The sequence below is a fragment of the Aethalodelphis obliquidens genome, unplaced genomic scaffold (assembly GCF_003676395.1).
Source record: "Aethalodelphis obliquidens isolate GAN/ISIS:26980383/991018 unplaced genomic scaffold, ASM367639v1 scaffold20, whole genome shotgun sequence".
NCBI lineage: Eukaryota > Metazoa > Chordata > Mammalia > Artiodactyla > Delphinidae > Aethalodelphis > Aethalodelphis obliquidens.
In genome coordinates, this window is record NW_020837964.1 from 199,897 (window position 1) to 218,307 (window position 18,411).

Sequence of the window (18,411 nt, forward strand, 5' to 3'; positions counted from 1 at the left end):
TCACCAGTTTTCCCCATAATGCCCTTTTTCGGACCAGTCTCCCGCGTGGCAGTTACTCCCGTCAACTTGGTCTCCTCCAGAGGGTGACAGTTCCTGAGTCTTCCCGACCTGGATGTTTGGAGGAGTGTCCCTCAGTTGGATGTGTCTCAGGATTAGATTAAGCTTGTGTGGTTTTGACAGGAATCCCATGGAAGTGACATTCCCGGGTGCGTCACCTCCAGGGGTACAGGGTGTCACGGTGTTTCCTTGCTTGAGTTTTTAAAGAGTGCTGTAATTTTTTGAAACTGATTTTCTCCCCTAGCGGGAAGGGTCAAGAGGCAGAAATTGGGTCCCGAAGGTGAGCAGAAGGTCAGGGAGTCGGCTCTGCGCCTCCTGAGGGGCCACCTAAACCTGGGTGACCTTGTGCTGGAGGTGAGTGGAAGTTGGTTGCGCCTTTGCCAGCACATTTGGGTTTGGGGATTTTGAGCCCAGCCGAGCATCATCTTCATGAAAGACACCTGGCAAGCCTCGTGAGTATCTGGGAGAAGCACGCACTAAGTTTGCTGTCCAGGTGAGAAAAGTAACCGGGAGCACGTATCTATTTGGAGGTAAAACAGTCCGGAGAGGAATCTGGTAGTTCTCAAAGGCTTCAGTAAGTTTCACCTTTTAAAATGCTTCTTTCCCTCGGAATATTTGGGAATAGTGCAGTAGGCAAGCACTGTGGACGCTCTGGGTGTTTTCAGGACATGGCTTGAATTTTAAAATGGAGTGCTTGGTGTTTGGTTTCTAGGTAGAAGGTCCTCCCGGTAAACAGCTGTGTCTCAACCGGTTGATTGATTATGATGGTCCTGGGGCCCACATTGACCTTTCCAGTTCATTGATAGGTAAGTTAGAGCTTCATTTTCTCAACAGATTGAGTTACGGAAGAGCTTTATGTAAAGTGACTTTTTAAAAACAATTTCATTGCAGTATAGTTGCTTTACAATGTTGTGTTAGTTTTTGCTGTACGTAAAGTGACTTTGATTTGCTTACAACAAGCAGATGTGTAGATTCCCCCAGGTAATGGTTTTCTGCTTATATGTGTGGTCACCAGCCACAAGCTTTTGTGACTTGCTGGAGGTTTGTTATGGGGCTCTTATTTAAAAACAGTGACTCAGCATCGGACTCAGAAGCAGTAGGAACCAAAGTTACCCTTGGAAAAACGGGACAGAAACATGCCCCTCGTTTCTGGAAGTGGTGAGAACAGGCTCTGCTGGGTAGGGAAGTGCAGCAGGCAGCCAGAGATACAGGCTAACCTGGGGAGACTGTGGTTTGGGTTCATACCACTGCTAGAAAGTGGATATTGCAGGAAAGCGAGTCCCACGAATGTTTCGGTTTCCTGATGCATATAAACTTCATGTTTACACAATAAATACTGTAGTCTACTAAGTGTACAACAGCATTGTCTAAAAAAATGTACATACCTTAATTAAAAAATGCTCTGTTATTAAAATTCGAAAAACTGCTTTATTGGGGCTTCCCTGGTGGCGCAGTGGTTGGGAATCTGCCTGCCAATGCAGGGGACATGGGTTCGAGCCCTGGTCTGGGAAGATCCCACATGCCGTGGAGCGTCTAGGCCCGTGCGCCATGACTGCTGAGCCTGCGCTCTAGAGCCCGTGCTCCGCAACGGGAGAGGATACCACAATGAGAGGCCCGTGCACCGCAATGAAGAGTAACCCCTGCTTTCTGCAACTAGAGGAAGCCTGCGCACAGCGGCAAAGACCCAATGCAGCCAAAAATAAATAAATAAAATAAAAAACAAAAAACCTTAAAAAAAAAAAACTACTTCATGGCTAAAAATGCTAACCATCACCTAAGCCTTCAGAGATTCGTAATCTTTTTGCTGGTGGAGGGTCTTCCCTCAGTGTTGATGGCTGCTGACTGACCAGAGTGGAGGTTGCTGAAGGCTGGGGGGCTGTGGCCTTTTCTTAAAACATTACAGCAATGAAGTCTGCTGTATCTTCCTTTCACAAATCCTCTCTCTGTAGCCTGCAATGCCGGCTGATAGCATTTTACCCACAGTAGAACTTTCAAAACTGGAGTCAGTCTTTTCAAACCCTGCTGCTGCTTTATCAATTAAGTTTATGTAATAGTCTAAATCCTTTGTTGTCATTTCAACAGTCTTCCTGGCATCTTCATAAGGAGTATGTTCAATCTCAAGAAACCACATCCTTTGCTCAGACACGAGACGCAACTCCTCATCCTTCAAATTTTATCATGAGGTTGCAGCAATTCAGTCACTTCTTCAGGCTCTACTTTTTTTTTTCAATTTTTGTAATTTTTTAAATTGAAGTATAGTTGACTTAACAATGCTTCAGGTGTATAATAAAGTGATTCAGTTATACACATATAGATAGCGCGCGCTCTCTCTCCCTTTCTCTCGATACACTTTTTCAGATTCTTTTCCATTATAGGGTATTACAAGACATCCAGTATAGTTCCCTGTGCTATACAGTAGGTCCTGTTGTTTATCTGTGTTTTTTTGGTTTTTGTTTAAGATTTTTTGATGTGGACCATTTTTTTAAATTAAATTTATTTTTATGTATTTATTTTTGGCTGCATCGGGTCTTCGTTGCAGCACGTGGGCTTTCTCTAGTTGCGGTGAGCCGGGGCTACTCTTTGTTGCGGTGTGCGGGTTTTTCTTTGCGGTGGCTTCTCTTGTTGCAGAACATGGGCTCTAGGCGCATGGGCTTCAGTAGTTGTGGCACGCAGGCTCAGTAGTTGTGGCTCACAGGCTCTACAGTGCAGGCTCAGTAGTTGTGGTGCACGGGCTTAGCTGCTCCGTGGCATGTGGGATCTTCCTGGACCAGGGCTCGAACCCATGTCCCCTGCATTGGCAGGTGGATTCTTAACCATTGTGCCACCAGGGAAGTCCCTGACGTGGATGATTTTTAAAGTCTTTCTTGAATTTGTTACAGTATTTTTTCTGTATTATGTTTTGGTTTTTTGGCCCCAAGGCATGTGGAATCTTATCTCCCCAACCAGTGATTGAACCTGCATCCCCTGCATTGGAAGGCAAAATCTTAACCACCGGCCTGCCAGAGAAGTCCCTGTTTATCTGTTTTATATATAGTAGTGTGTGTATTTTAATCCCAAACTCCTAATTTAGCCCACCCTGCCCCCCTTTCCCCTTTGGTAACCGTAAGTTTTCTATGTCTGTGAGTCTGTTTCTGTTTTGTAAATGGTTCATTTGTATCAATTTTTTAGATTCCACACGTAAGTGATATCATACCGCATTTGTCTGACTTACTTCACTTACTTTGATAATCTTTAGGTGCATCCATGTTGCTGCAAATGGCATTATTTCATTCTTTTTTATGACTGAGTCATATTCCATTGAGTGTATGTACCACATCTTCTTTACCCATTCACCTGTTGATGGGCACTTACATTGCTTAGGTTATTGTAAATGGTGTTCAGCCTCCACTTTTAATTCTAGTTCTCTTACTATGTCCTCTACATCTGTAGTTACTTCCTTCACTGAATTTTTGAACCCCTCAAAGTCATCCGTGATGGCTGCAATCAACTTCTTCCAAATTCCTGTTAATGTCAACATTTTGATTTTGATACATCCTTCCCATGAATCACAAATGTTCTTAAGTTCTTAATGGCATCTAGAATGGTGAATCCTTTCCAGAAGGCCATCAATTCACTTTGCCCAGATTCACCAGAGCAGTTCCCGTCTATGGTAGCTATAGCCTTACGAAGTGTATTATTTAAATGATAAGAGTAGAAAGTTGAAATTCTTCCTTGATCCATGGGCTGCAGGATGGGTGTTATGTCAGCAGCCATGAAAACAGCATGAATCTCATTGCCCATCTCCAACAGAGCTCTCGGGTGACCAGGTGCATTGTCAACAAGCAGTTGAAAGGACTCTTCTTTTTCTGAGAAGTAGGTCTCAACGGTGGGCTTAAAATAGTCACTAAACCATGTTGTCAACAGATGTACTGTCATACCGGTTTTGTTTTTCCATTTTTTTAGAGCACAGGCACAGTTGATTTACCATAATTCTTAAGCGCCCAAGGATTTTCAGATGGTAAATGAGAATTGGCTTCAACTTAGTCTCCAGCTGCATTAGCCCCTAACAGGAGAGTCAGCCTCTTCCTTGCAGCCAGGCACTGACTTCTCCTCTCTGGCTATGAAAGTCCTGGACGGCGTCTTCTTCCAGTAGAAGGCTGTTTCCTCTCCATTGAAAATCTGTGATTCAGTGTAGTCCCCTTCATGGATGATCTGAGCTAGAGCTTCTGGAGGACTTGCTGCAGCTTCTTCATCAGCACCTGCTGCTTCACCTGGCACTTTCGTGCTGTGGAGATGGCTTCTGTCCTCCAACCTCATGAACCAACTGCTCCTGGCTTCAGACTTTGCTTCTGTGGCTTCCTCCCCTCTCGCATCCCTCATAGAATTGAAGAGAGTTAGGGCCTGGCCCTGGATCAGGCTTTGGCTGAAGGGAATGTTCTGGCTGGTGTGATCTTCTGTCCAGACCACTCAGACTTTTTCCATATCAGCGATAAGCCTGTTTGGCTTCCTTATCATTCACGTGTTCACTGAAGTAGCACTTTTAATTTCCTTAAGAACTTCTCCTTTGGCTTCGCAGCTTGGCTAACTGTTTGGTGCAAGGGGCTTTAGGTCTGTCTCAGCTTTCGACATGCCTTCCTCGCTAAGTCATTTCTAGCTTTTGAGTTAAAGTGAGAGATGTGCAACTCTTCGTTTCACTGGAACACTTAGAGGCCACTGTAGGGTTATTAATTCGCCTAATTTCAGTATTGTGTCTCAGGGAAGAGGGAGGCCCGAGAGACGGAGCGAGACAGGGGAGCGGCCGAGAGGTGGAGCAGTCAGCGCACACAGGATGTTTGTGGGTTAAGTTCACCATCATCTGTGGGTGTAGTTAGTGATGCCCTAAAACAGTTACAGTGGTAACATCGGAGATCACGCATCACAGATAACATGACAAATGTGATAATAATGAAAAAGCTTGAGATATTGTGAGAATTACCAAAATGTGACACAGAGACACCAAGTGAGCAAGTGCTGTTGGAAAAATGGTGCTGATGGACTTGCTGGGTGCTTACAGACCTTCAGTTTGTAAAAAGAGGCAATGTCTACAAAGTGCGATAAATCGAGGTCTGCTTGTCTGTCTCTAGGTCCCCCACCCCACTTTGAGAATACGAGACAGGGAGGGTTCTGTGGGAATAACAAAAATAAGTTATTTTCTGGTCTTTCACACTTTTATTATGTAATGACTGTCATTTCAGAAAGATGCAGTCGGCCCTCTGTATCCATGGGTCCCACATCTGTGGATTAAACCAACCTTGGATGGAAATACTCAGGGGGGAAAAGAACTCCACAAAGTTCCAAAAAGCAAAACTTGAATTTGCTGTGGGCCTGCAACTATTTCCACAGCATTTACATTGCTTTAGGTATTATAAGTAATCTAGAGATGATTTAAAGTGTCCTTGAGGATGTGTGTAGGTTATGTACAAACAGTACGCCATCTTGTGTAAGGAACTTGAGCACCTGCGGATTTTGGTATCCACGGGCGGCCCTGGAAGCAGTCCCCCTGGAATACTGAGGGACGACTGTATTAACTAATTCACTCATTTGTTTTCAATTGCTACTCTGAGAACCCTACACCCCAGGCTTACGTCGGCAGCTGATCCCTGAAGGCCACAGTGCTGCTTCTCTCGGCCGGAATTGTACGTGGATTTCACAGACTGCACGGTGCAGGGAGCCAGCTCATCCACACACTCTCTTGTGTGGACTTTTGGATCAGAGCATAAGAACTTAGATAAGAAGCTCTTCATCTTGACCACAGAAATATAAGTAGACTTGCAACTCGTGAATTTTTCAGTTTCTCCTGCTGAAGGTGGTGGCTACCATACGTATTGGTATTTGTATAAAAATAAAAGCCTTGTAAATAAAAACAGGAATAAACTTTCCCATGGGCACAAATTGGAAATGAATGGCTAGAAATGAGCATTTTCTACATTTCTGCCGTGAGTTATTTCTTGACCACAGTGGTGGATAGTATCTAGTACTGTCACTTGGAACCTTTACAGCTGTTGCACGTGTTTTCACTTCTGTAGTGGCCTGTGTTTCAAAGCCTTGAAGGTAATGGGCATGTGATACAGTTTCCTGGTTTCTTTAAATTAGTTTTGGAAGTCAAATAAGCTAGGAAACAGTTTTCTGGCGGCATCATCTATTTCCAGGCTGCGCAGCATTTCTCTCTATTGAGTGCAGACCAGGGGCTGGTCCTCAGGGGGCAGGTGGCTGCCTGTGGGCCCAGCTTCCACCTGGCAGCCCAGGGACCGGCACATCTGTGGCATGCGATGCCCGCCATATGTGTGGCTGGCATCAGGAAGCCAGACCCGTGTTCAGTCAAACATCATCGTACGGTTGTGGGAGTGGTAACTATAAAAAACTGAAATTTGTTAAAAGTTCTCAATTTATTGTGCTCCTTTGGAAAGAGTTGCTAAAGTTCTTGGTCAGAATGTATCTGCCAAGCTCCCTTGTTTTTGTCATACAAAACGCACAGATGTGTGTCTGCAACCATGGGCTTCAGGTGCTGCCCTGATTCTCGTGAGCTTCTTCAGTCAGACTGAAGTTGTCTTACTTTCATACCTCATGTTTCCCCCCAGATCTCTTCTCCCCTTCAAAAGGCAATTTTCTGTGGTGCTAGAGCTTCGGAGAAGGCATTTAACCAATCTACTTCAGTTGTACATTTTGTTGTGCGTGTCTGTGTTTTGTCTCATCTTTAAGGCTCTGCTTTGCGCGACCAAGCCGCGCAGCTGGGTGTTCCAGCGGCCGTCCTGTGCAGCCAGGTGGTGGCCTCTGGCCTCGTGCGGGTCTGTGAGGCAGATGCGGTGCCCCCTCCCAAGGTGCTGCTGACACCGGACCAGAGGGTAAGACACAGCACGAGTTGCTATTCAGCTGTTTGGGAAAGTTGGACATTTAATACTGTTTCTTAGAAAAGATTTAATCTCTCTTTTCAGAAGAAACTGTCTTCCTTGTTTGAGGTCGCGCAGAATTTATTAGCACAAAGCATGTTCTCCCGTCTTTCCTTCTGTCAGGAATTATGGAAAGTACAGGTAAAGTTGAGATTGTAACTCTGACTCTAGGGTTTTCAAGCAGTGTTCTGTGGACTTTGGTGGAGCCAGTAAAATCCCCGGGTTTTGTTAGGAATTCCAGCAAGCATCGTATGAATTACAGAGACTGGGGTGCCTCTGTGGATGGGAAAGAAGGACCGTCAGTCACCATATTTGTCAGTATTCACCCATCATTAGTAATATTTATTAGAATAGACTATGCACAGAAACATCATGCTTTGCTTTCTTAGGTATATTATGATGAACGATTTCCCAGGGTAGCATAGTAAACTAGAAAAATGTGATTTAAAGTGATTTAAAATCCTTCTTTTTTTTTTGGCCGTGCTGCGTGGCTTTGGGGATCTTATTTCCCCTATCAGGGATTGAACCCGGGCCCCCTGCATTGGGAGCAAGTGGAGTCTTAACTGCTGAACTGCCAGGGAATTCCCTCATCTGTTCTGTTTTGAAACATTTTGAATTCAGTAGGCCTATAGATTTTTTTTTAATTTGAATTTTATGTTGGAGTGTAGTTGATTTACTGATTTTTGAACACTTCAAGCTATTGCTTAGTTATTAAATGAGATCAGTTAAGTATATAGGAGAAGGAAAGAAGAAAACTAAGATGATGGTGCATTCATGGTTTTTTTCCCCCCTTTTATCCAGCATACAGTGTAGAGCTCAGTTGACTATCAGGCGTTGGTATGGCCCCTGCGCCCGTTGGTAACTAGCTAAATGGCCCTGGTGTTTGCAGGTAGCAGAGAAGAGTGGGCGGCCATGGCTGATTGGGTGGTTAGGAAGGGCTTCCTGGAAGGAAGTTGCGTGGGGTGTGAGGCATGAGTTCCTGGGTGAAGAGGAGGGCACTGTGGGTGTTGGGGCCGAGTCCGACGGGGGCTCCTTGTTCGAGGGGGTGGGCACATCAGTGCTATAGCCTGGAGGGCCTCCCTGGGAGGACAGACGAGAGTCTGAACTTTGTCCTGAAAGCTGGGAGGAGCCACAGAAAGGGTTCTAAAGAAGAGGAGAGATTGGCCTGGCCAGTTACATTTTGGAATCTTGTGTTGGCCATAGTGGAGAAAGGCCTGGAGGTGGACTAAGCTAGAGGCTGGGCAGAGAGCAAGCCTGAGCCTGAACCTGGTTGCAGTGGCGGGGGGCGGGGTGAAGGTGGGGATGTGAGTGTTGAGAGGCTTGGTTTTCAGGAGAGCACGTGCTGAAGCACACAGGCTGAACGTCTTGTAGGAAAGTGTGTGCGTGAAGGACTGACTCATAGTTCCTGTCATTTTCTGCAGAATTCTTTGCTGCTTGAAGCTGTGTGGCGCCTTCATGTTCAAAACATTGTAAGCCTCCAAGAGCTGCTGGAAAGGTATACCAGTGATTATTTACCATTAAAGTAAATCGAACATTTAAGTTAAAAATTAAAATTTTATGTAACATGAAATTTAATTAATATTACATGATTTAGTTTTTTCTAATCTAGTATGATTTATTTATATGTAAAACCAAAAATCACCTAGAGAAGCAGTTGCTTTATTGTTTAAAGAGAACATTTGTTATAATTGAAGTCTTCATCATGCACAGACTTGGTAATGTTTTCTTTGTATAAGATGTACAGTGCGATAAGATATTTTTAAAAGCTAAAAAAGAGACATTCAGGTAAATATGGCTGATAGAATGTGTGCAACTCTTACCTCCTGAAATCCCACCAACAGTCAGAAAGGGGGTTTTATAAAAGGAATAACCCCATAAGGTTGGGAGAGTCTAGGGGAGGAGAAGCAGGAGGCGGAGGGACGGGTGGTGAACGACTTAGCAAGTGAGCAGGCGGTGCGATGGCTCTGGGTGCCTCTGGGTGAGGGGGTGAAGGGGAGGGGGGCTCAGGATGAGCTGACTGAGAACACACATGAGGAGCATATGGAGCTGGAGGTGGATTGTCTTCTCTGCTCTAGGCAGCCAGGCAGTCAGTCCTCCCGTGGTCGACAGAAGGCTGGAGGTTTACGTGTTTATTCTCTGGTCAGGGAAAACAGACAATGTCTAGTTTGGGGAACTGTCAAGCACAGTTGAAAATGTTGTATTGAAACCGGTGGCAGCATGACACGTGGGTCACATCCAGAAGTCGTGGAAGATTGATCAGTTTGACTACGTGAAAACCGTATCTCCCAGCATACATGCCTGATGTCAGGGCTCCAGATACATGAAGCAAAACCTGACAATTGGAGGGAGAGATGGACTTTCAACTGTGGTCATTGGAGCCTTCAGTCCCCCACTTTCAGTAACGGGTGGATCACCTGCTCAGACCAGCAACGACCGGAGACGAGAGAGAGCAGCATTCGCAGCTGGCGCCCGCGGAGCGCCCCACCCGGCGGTGCCCAGCGCCAGGGGAGGCCACCCGCTTCAGGCCATAAGCCAGGCTGGAGTAAGTTTACAAGGGTTGAAACCATACACGGCGTGTTCTCAAGTCACAAAAGAACTGCATAGAATCAACAAGAAGTTTTGGGAAATCCATAATATTGGGAATTAAGCAATAGACTTTTTTTTTGTTTTTAATAAATTTCTTTATTTATTTTCATCTTTGGCTGCATTGGGTCTTCGTTGCTGCGTGAGGCCTTTCTTTAGTTGCGGTGAGCGGAGCTACTCTTCGTTGCTGTGTGCGTGCTTCTCATTGTGGTGGCTTTTCGTTGCAGAGCATGGGCTCTAGGTGTGCGGGCTGCAGTAGTTATGGCACTTGGGCTCAGTAGTTGTGGCCTGTGGGCTCTAGAGCGCAGGCTCAGTAGTAGTGGCTCACGGGCTTAGTTGCTCCGCGGCATGTGGGATCTTCCCGGACCGGAGCTCGAACCCGTGTCCCGTGCATCGGCAGGCGGACTCTCAGCCACTGTGCCACCATGGAAGCCCCACACATCCTGTTTTTATTTTAATTAATTAGTTAATTATTTTTGCCCATGCCGTGAGGCATGCAGGATCTTAGTTCCCCGACCAGGGATCAAACCTGTGCTCCCTGCAGTAGAGGTGTGGAGTCCTAACCACTGGGATGCCGGGGAATTCCCCACACATCCGGTTTTTAGAGCTTACTACAAGATTGTAATTATCAAGAAAGTGCAGTCCTGGCATAAGGATTGACATATAGATAAACAGTAGGATTGAGGATCCAGATGTAAACTCACACATTTATGGTCAGTTGATTTTTGACAACGGTGCTAAGACCATTTAATGGGGAAAAACGGTCTTTTCAACAATGGTGCTGGAACCACTGGACATCTACATGCAAAAGAGTGGTGTTGGACTCTACTTCACACTACAGATGGCAACTAACTCAGTGCATCAGAGACCTAAACCTGAGGGCTAAAACCATAAACCTCCTAGAAGAAGATCTGAGGGTAAATCTACATGACCTTGGGTCAGGCAGGGGTTTCTTGGATATGACACCGAAAACTCATGCAACAAAAGAAAAAATAGGTCATTTAGGCTTCATCAAGTTTTAAAACTTTAGTGTGTCGGCCCTATCGAAACAATGAAAAGACAATGCATAGGAATTGTTTGCAAATCACATATCTGATAAGAACCTAGTATCTAGAATAAAAGAATTCTTAAACTTCAACAAGAAGAAAAATAATCCAATTAAAAAATGGACAAAGGATTTCAGTAGATATTTCTCTAAAGAAGATTTACGAATAGCCAAGCACGTGAAAAGATGCTCATCACCCTTATTCTCCAGGGAAATACAAATGTGACAGGTGAGGGCTCCCCCACCCCGCTCTGCGCCCAGACAAGGACTGTCCTGCAGGGCTGCTGCACTGCTGACGTCTAGAGCCCATTATCGCTACTCTCGCTATTTATTATTACTGAAATTTCTTTTTTCTCCCAAGAATAGTAAGCTACTCCAAATAAATAAACTATTTGAAAAAAGTGATTTTTTTTTTTTTTTTTTTGCGGTACGCGGGCCTCTCACCGCCGTGGCCTCTCCCGTTGTAGAGCACAGGCTCCGGATGCGCAGGCTCAGCGGCCATGGCTCAGGGGCCCAGCCGCTCCGCGGCATGTGGGATCTTCCTGGACCAGGGCACGAACCCGCGTCCCCCGCATCGGCAGGCGGACTCTCAACCACTGTGCCACCAGGGAAGCCCAAAAGGGATGATTTTTAACATCAGTGGCAGCCATTCCTGATGCCCCTTGTACATCTGCTGGCCCTGTTGTGGCTTGGGACGGGAAGGCTGAGGTAGTCGCTAGCTCGCTGTCAGTGGAGTGAGTGTGAAAGAAAGTGGAATAATGGGGTCAGGTGAACTGTGTGCTTGTGCCCCCAGCCATGCCGACTCTCAGGCCGTGGTGGCCTGGCTCTCCAGGGACCTGCGCCTGCTGTGTGAGCAGACAGAGGCACCCTGTCAGCACGCCGACGTCGCCAGGGCTATGCTTGCTGGTAAGTTCACGGCAGAGGTGGGTTCCTGGGTACAATTGCTTTAGACCAGTGGGAACGCTTTCTGCTGTGACGATCTGTGGGAAGCAGAGCGGCCGACACACTCCAACAGGAAGGCATTGCAGTCCATACCTGTCGTTGTGGGTTTGCATTGAACTTGAGTTGTGGAAATGTCAGCTTGTTGACCCGGTGGGTTGGGCCGGAGCTGGTGTGTTAAGGATGTGCACCTTGTGACCTGCTAGCAGAGGCAGGTGGCTCCCCCGGCATCCCAGCTCCCACTTTGGGGAAGCGAGAGTCCAGGGCTGATTTGACTGAAGACGCAGTTCCTAGACAATGCGCAAAGGACGTAGGGTCACAGATTGGTTATTTACATATCCCAGGGAGCTGGGGATGGGCCGTCCTCCGTCCAGGTCACAATCGAGCAGGAGAGAGCACAGCAGAAGGCACCAGTGCTTGTATGGTGGCCACTGGCTTTCCACGGCTCAATTCTAGGCGGTAGTTTTACAAGGTGCCCGGGAGAAGCAAAGTGGGAGCTTGGGCAGGAATCCTTATTTGAATGTGGGGACTGTGGGTGAGCAGGGCTGCCCTGCTGTGGACGCCTGGGCAGCGCCACACCCTGTTCTTCTGTCACCTTCCCTTTCTCTCCGAGTCAGCAGGCCCGCCGTCACACATACCGAAGGAATGCAGTCCACAAGTAAACGGAAACCTAGATGGGAGGGGTTCCCTACAGTTAGTTGGCTTGTGGACTGTTTTCCTTTGCAAAAGGTGCATTCCTTTTTCCTAAAACTTTCCTGGTGATGTGAATTATTTCCAATTCCTGAATCCTGTAATCTGGTCCCAGATTAAGTTTAAATTGAAATTTGACAAAATCTTTTTAATTTCAGTCCCATTGGTCGTAATCTTTTCAGAAGTTATGAGTCCATTTCCTGCCTCATTTCCCACAGTGTAATGCTTCCGAGCCCTAGAACCGTTCTTGTATGGTTGGTGTAGGAGATGGGCTGAGAGGAAGGCCACGTAAAACCCTTAGTAGATACTTTTTTGTTTTCAGTGAGAAAATCCTTCCTATAAACTTGATGGATTGTGTTTCCTTTTCGCATAGAGTGTGGCTCGGGGAAGAGGCTGTCCTTGGCTGGGTTCGGTGGTGTGGTCGGTGGGCTCCCTGGGGCCAGGAGCCAGTGTCCCCTCAGCTCCATGCAGGTCCTCACTCTGCCGGCCCCTCTGAAGCTGGTGGTCTGTGTGATTCACAGCTGTTCAGAGACCACAGTGTATGTAAATGCTTTGGTTTTGTGGGTTTCAGATTTTGTGCAAATGCTTGTTTCGAGGGGATTCCAGAAGAACGCGGATGTGAGAGGAACCGTGGACCCGGAGCGGATGTCCCAGGTAGGAGGACACCGGGCCTCGTGGGGCAGCGGCTGCAGCACGAGGGGCCCACGCTGTAGTTGTCAGCTCTATACGGGGAAGTCCGCTTTGCTGTCACCACAGGGCGCTCCCTGAGTGCAGATGTGAGGGCACGGGCACGGGCCTGGACGGTGGTCTCTCCCCCACAGCTCTTGAGGGTAAAGCCCTCCCCACGACCCAGATCCTGGGCCGTGCCTGAGGGGGAGTCTGGAGATGAGCTCTTTGTAAAGTCGAGTCTTGCTTTACTTTGGGGTGACGGCTTGCTCGCTTGTGCCCCTGTGTAACTGCAGCGTTCTGTCCCCGCAGGTGGCCGTCGCTGTTCTCGAGAGGATGCTGGCTTGTGAGTGGCTCTGTGGCCGGGTGGCAAATGGCCTCCCTTGCTGCTTAGGGCTTCCTGTGGCTCGCCGCCTTTGCAGCTCAGTGCTGCTCCGGGGAGGCCTCTTTCACGGTTGTGATTGGGTCTAAACTCACCAACTTGCTTGTTTCTCTCCTGCTGTCAGTTTTGGTGGCTTCACACTTGATCTCCAGAGCAGCAGAGGTGACCAGTTGAATGGTTCATTAGGGAAGCATTTTCTTGCCTACATATTGTGCTTGATTTTCAAGGCTTAAGTCTGGTACCACTGAGACACTTGGGATCTTGCAGGGCTTGTGCGTCGGGGGGTTCGGGGGCCTAGGAGGCCTGTGATGGCAAGGTGTCCGTTACCTGACTTGCCCAGAAGCAGTTGGTCGGGGCTGTTGATGATGGACGGTGATGCCGTGCTGATGTCTCTTTTCTGCCTCAGCCGCGCTCGAAGCTTTGGCGGCCGGGATACAGGAGGGGTCCGCAGCACACAAGGCAGTGAGCTGCTGGTAAGTTCTGGGGGTGGGCCTGCCGGCTGAGTGGTCCCAGGAATTCTGGTCGCCCCCGAAGGCCCAGTGATCCTTTGCCATTGTGGTGACATCAGGAGCTGGAAAGCACTAGAAGTCCTCTGAAGATGAGGCCCTTCCTGTGGGAACCATGCCACCTCTGGGTCTGAGGGGAGGGGGTCTGAGGGGTCCCAGCCAGGGAGACCTTGCCCGTCATGCCTGCCCCCGCAGGACCCTCCGCTTGCTCTCCTTGGTTCTGTGGAGGCGCATCCAGGTACTTGGGGACCGAACGTTGGGGTGTCGGGTTTGCTTCAGAGTAACATGGGGTGAGACCACCTGGACCTTGGCTCTGTCCTGGGAACCCAGGAGATTTCCCAGCATTTCCAGGCTTTGTCACTCTTTCCATTTTTCCATTATTTTGCTCCTGATTACCTCTTCTCCACGATTACTTTAATCGTCCTCAAACCTGCTGGGTGAGTACTTTACTCATCAGCATATAAAACACTGCTCTGTTCTATGTTTTATGCATTTTCACGATGTGCTGAGTCCGTGCTCAGACTTGTCCCGAGAGTCAGATCACGACTTTTCACGATTTTTATTTAGTTGCCAGCACTTAGAGTCAGACGTCCCCTCCCAGTCTGGGTGGCCATCCTGCCTGGAGCCTCCGCACTGCACGTGTGACATGGGCAGTTCACGTGGCTGCTAGGGCCCCGGATTCTCTCCCCTGAGGGGTCAGGTGGGGCTGATCATGACACCCCGCTGTCGGCCCCGGTCTCCCTTTGTCCCTCCTGACCTGTCAGTGACATCCTGCTCCCTCTCCTTTTCTTGCTTCTCCTGTCGGGAGAAGGACGTCCTTGGCTCCGGGTGGGGTTGAGAGCCTCCATGTGCCGGGGCAGGATCAGGTGCTCAGTGGGAACCATGGCCCTGCCACCTCTGGTTCCCATTTCACAGATGGGGAGACTGAGGCTTTGTGACTGTGCTGGGTCTGGGTCCAGCCACTGGCTGTCGTCACCGTGGCCTCCGTCACCTCCTGCGAGGCCCAGCCTCCTGTGACCTCTCTCTGGCCTTCTAGCTTCTCCATGTGACAGCAGCTCCATTGCCTTTGATTCTGTTCTGTTGAAGCGACGCTCCCCTGGATTCCATTTCCATCTGCGGCACCGCAGCCTGGCTGCAGGCCTGGCTGGGGAGGCGTGGGCAGGGCCAGCCTGTGAGCCTGTGAGCCTGAGCTGGGGGTCTGGAGTCGGGGGCCTGCAGGTCCCTGGCTGCTTTGCCAGCGAGCCACTCCTCATGCGTGAGGTGCCGCTGTCAGGTGCTGACACTGTTGAGTGGCGGAAACCTGCAGGGGTCTCCTCCCCTGAGATCCTCTGCTGCTTCTGCAGGTTCGGTGTGTTCAGTGGACACATGTATGGAAGTATAATTTCAACCGAGTCTCCAAAGAGGTTCTTCTGTCACACTCTGACCCAGATCCTCACCCACAAGCCTGTGCTGAAAGGTGGGTCCTGGTGCCCTGGGTGCCTCCCTTGACAGAAGCTCGGGCCACGGATGTTAATGCTGGGAGGACAGTCCGTTTGTCATTAAATATCTTCTCATTTGAAAGCAACGCTTTCCCGTAAAGAAAATTTAGAATTAAAGAAGCGTCATCCATTATTGCCAAAGTAGAATATCTTTAATATGAAGCCCTTCCTGTCTTTCTAGATAGGTTTTTAAACCAGTGCTCGTACTGTGAATTCCAAGGTTCTGTTTCTGCGGCTCACGTCAGCATTTTCTGTGGGTGCATGGCTTTCTGAAGGGTGTCCGACACCCGAGTCATCTTCTGCCTGACGCACTGTCCCGTGAGGGCTGGGCGGTCCGCGAGGCTCCTCATGGTGCCTTCTCTGTGGTGCTGTGTCCAGGGGCGCACAGAAGCCCCCGGCAGAGGCTGCTGCCCTCCCGGAGGGCCTGGCCTGGCTGATGAGTGCTTTCCAACTGTGTCCTTTCAACACGTCCTCACTGACTGCTTATTCTTAGTGAAAGTTTTAAAGCAGCAAAATTAAAGTGTAACTGATGGGTTGGAGGATGTTTATAGCAGATATGATCAAGGATTACCAAAGACAGTTCATGACATAAAAAAATGGCTGGAAAATGGGGAAATGGTGAAGTTCACATACATTTGGAAAAGTGCAAATTAAAACAAGGTACTTTATTGATACTGAACTTTTTGATGATTACTGATGTGACATTATGTGTATTTCCTCCTGAATGAAGTTTCCGACGCCGTTCAGATGCAGAGAGAGTGGAGCTTTGCAAGGACCCCGCCTCTGCTCAGTGGCCTGTACCGTAGGGTAAGTGCACAGGGTGGGGTCCAAGACCTGCTGCACGGGCTCTGTGGGTCCCAGGAGATGCCACAGCCACGGCCGTCCGTGGCTGGACCGCCGTCCGGGTGCAGAGACCGAACTTTTCACTTGGGCAAAGCACCTTGTCCTCAGATGAGGACTCCCTGCAGCCACTGCTGGCTGTGGGGGTCGGGAGGGCAGGCGTCTCGAGTCCAGGCTGGGTCCGACGCGGAGTGGGAGGGAGTGGGGGTCCAGCTTTGACACTTCGGTTTCAGCTCTTCGTGGTCCTGAGCCCAGAGGAGCTGGTGGGCCACTTGCACGAGGCTCTGGAGACACAGGAGGTGAACTGGCAGCACGTGCTGTCCTGCGTGTCCACACTGGTGATCTGCTTGCCAGACGCACAGCAGCTCGTTGATGGTGCGCGGGGATGGGAGCCCCGTTGTGTTCCGTGCGTGCGTGTGCGTGGGATCCGTGGACCGGCGTTGGGGCGAGCCTGTGGGCGGAATCGCTGTGTCTGGCTCAGTGAGGATGGAAGCCCTTCCTGCCTACCCAGCCGGTGCCCTCTGGACCGCCCTCTGCTGTCGGCCTGCCCGTGTACCCGCTGCTCGGCTGCGTGTGGGCCGCCACCCAGGGCCTGGGGGTCGGTGTTGGGTGAGGGGACTGTCCTGCCTGCCCCCGCACCCCCGCCCCAGTCCCCGTCCACAGCCGTGCCACTGTTCTCACCTAGGTTGGGTGTCGCGTTTGCTGACTCATGCGTTCGAGAGCTGTGACCTGGACAGCATGGTCTTGGCGTTCCTGGTTGCACGGCAGGCTGCGCTGGAGGGCCCAGCTGCCTTCCCGTCCTATGCCGCCTGGTTCCAGGTGAGCCGCCTGCGCTCCCGCTGGGGTCGGCTCTGCCGAGGCTGCTCAGATTCCCATCTGCCTCATTGAGCCTCCTGCCGTCTCTCACAAGAAAATGAGTGAAATCCAGCAGGAAAGGGTGAAAGCGAACACAGCTGCCTTTTTTTGCACAGTGTGCTGCGCTGTGATTGGTTTCACGTCTGTCGGGGAGCGCCCTCCTCTCTTCCCTGTTTCCCTCCACCTGCGCGTGTTTCCCCTCTTCCCAGGCTGCTGAACCTGGCCGGGCCTGGGGGGCATCGTTGGGACATCAGCTTTGACGGCTGGGCGTGTGTGGATTTGGGCTTACGAGCCCTGTTCTCTGCAGAAGCTTTGGGTGGTGTAGCTGTGGCCTCTTTGGAGAGCCCGCCTCTCTCTGCATCCACCGGGCTCTGTGCCTGGTGTGCCGTAGAGATGGTGGGCGTGGCTCTTTCTTTCACGGAATGAAGCTCCCTCCTGGCCCCGCACTTCCCCCAGCTCCACACAGCGGGCCAGGGGCTCCTGCTGGACGCACGTGGACTCAGTGACTGCGTCCACAGTCCTGGCACTGAGGGACTTACCAGAGTCCACTCGGTGCTCCGAGCATAGGTCCAGTGGTGTCGGCCTTGTGTGCTCCTTCTGATGACTTTGTGCCTGTCGTCGGACAGCACAATTGTTAAGAAGAACCACAGGGTGTGCTTTGGAGGAGGAGCTTCCGTGGGCCTCGTGGTGTTGCAGGTGGGCCTCTTGTGGCTGGCATGAGGCGAGTGCTGGTCTCTGCAGGCTCATGGGGACATAATTCAGGGCCGACACCTCTTCAGAACCTCCCTGCCCTGGGCACCCCCAGGCACCCCTGGGTGCCCTGGGTTCTATAAGAGTCCACTGTCCTGCTGTGGCCTGGGCACTTTGCCCGAGGGCCCACCCCTGCAGGGATCTCATCCGCTCAGACGGGCTTGGAGCTGGAGTGGAATGAATTCACCTGTGAGGAAGGGACTCTCGCGGGGTGGTTAACAAATCCTGTCTCTAATGTTCATAGAAAGGCACCATATTTACCATTTTCTCCAGCAATATATTTTTAATTTTTAAAATAAATTTTCAGTCCATCTGTTTAACTAGGCCACAGCCATGCCGTCCTAAAGAAAAATGAACTGAAATGGCTCTGCTTCCCTTTTTCTGCTGTTTTTGAGGCCGGGATGTAGCCACGGCCACCACACGGCAAGTCCTCCCGTCGCCCCCACCTCATGCCCATTCTCTCCACAGGCCACCTTCGGGAGCGCAAGGGGCTTCCACGGCTCCAGCAAGAAGGCGCTGGTCTTCCTCTTCAAGTTCCTGTCTGACCTCGTGCCCTTCGAGGCCCCCCGGTACCTGCAGGTGAGAGGCCGGCGGCACGTTCAGCTCAGGGAAGCCCCGCAAGTGACAGTCACAGAATGCAAACGCCATCCTGGGGTGTTGGTGTACTCCTGGGGAGGCATGTTTCTTATAGTAAATGCCCAGAAACCAGCCGCAT

The 18,411-nt window shown here is 49.9% G+C and overlaps 1 protein-coding gene and 1 pseudogene across 14 annotated transcripts in view; one reads left to right on the forward strand and one right to left on the reverse strand.

Annotated features, from left to right (window-relative positions):
- FANCA (FA complementation group A) overlaps positions 1–18,411 on the forward strand; it is a 51,204-nt gene that overhangs the window by 1,099 nt on the left and 31,694 nt on the right. For all 14 annotated transcript variants that reach the window (XR_003435343.1, XR_003435345.1, XR_003435344.1 and 11 more), the window contains exons 2-15: positions 302–411; positions 770–863; positions 6,775–6,917; positions 7,008–7,103; positions 8,384–8,457; positions 11,384–11,496; positions 12,791–12,873; positions 13,198–13,231; positions 13,674–13,740; positions 15,117–15,229; positions 15,982–16,058; positions 16,325–16,466; positions 16,777–16,910; positions 18,165–18,275. Coding sequence is in view for 9 of the 14 variants with exons in the window: in XM_027118904.1 (XP_026974705.1) it covers positions 302–411; positions 770–863; positions 6,775–6,917; positions 7,008–7,103; positions 8,384–8,457; positions 11,384–11,496; positions 12,791–12,873; positions 13,198–13,231; positions 13,674–13,740; positions 15,117–15,229; positions 15,982–16,058; positions 16,325–16,466; positions 16,777–16,910; positions 18,165–18,275 (1,391 nt within the window). In the remaining 5 variants the exon portion in view is untranslated. The remainder of the gene's footprint in view (positions 1–301; positions 412–769; positions 864–6,774; positions 6,918–7,007; positions 7,104–8,383; positions 8,458–11,383; positions 11,497–12,790; positions 12,874–13,197; positions 13,232–13,673; positions 13,741–15,116; positions 15,230–15,981; positions 16,059–16,324; positions 16,467–16,776; positions 16,911–18,164; positions 18,276–18,411) is intronic.
- LOC113627318 (tigger transposable element-derived protein 1-like) lies at positions 3,313–4,888 on the reverse strand (annotated as a pseudogene).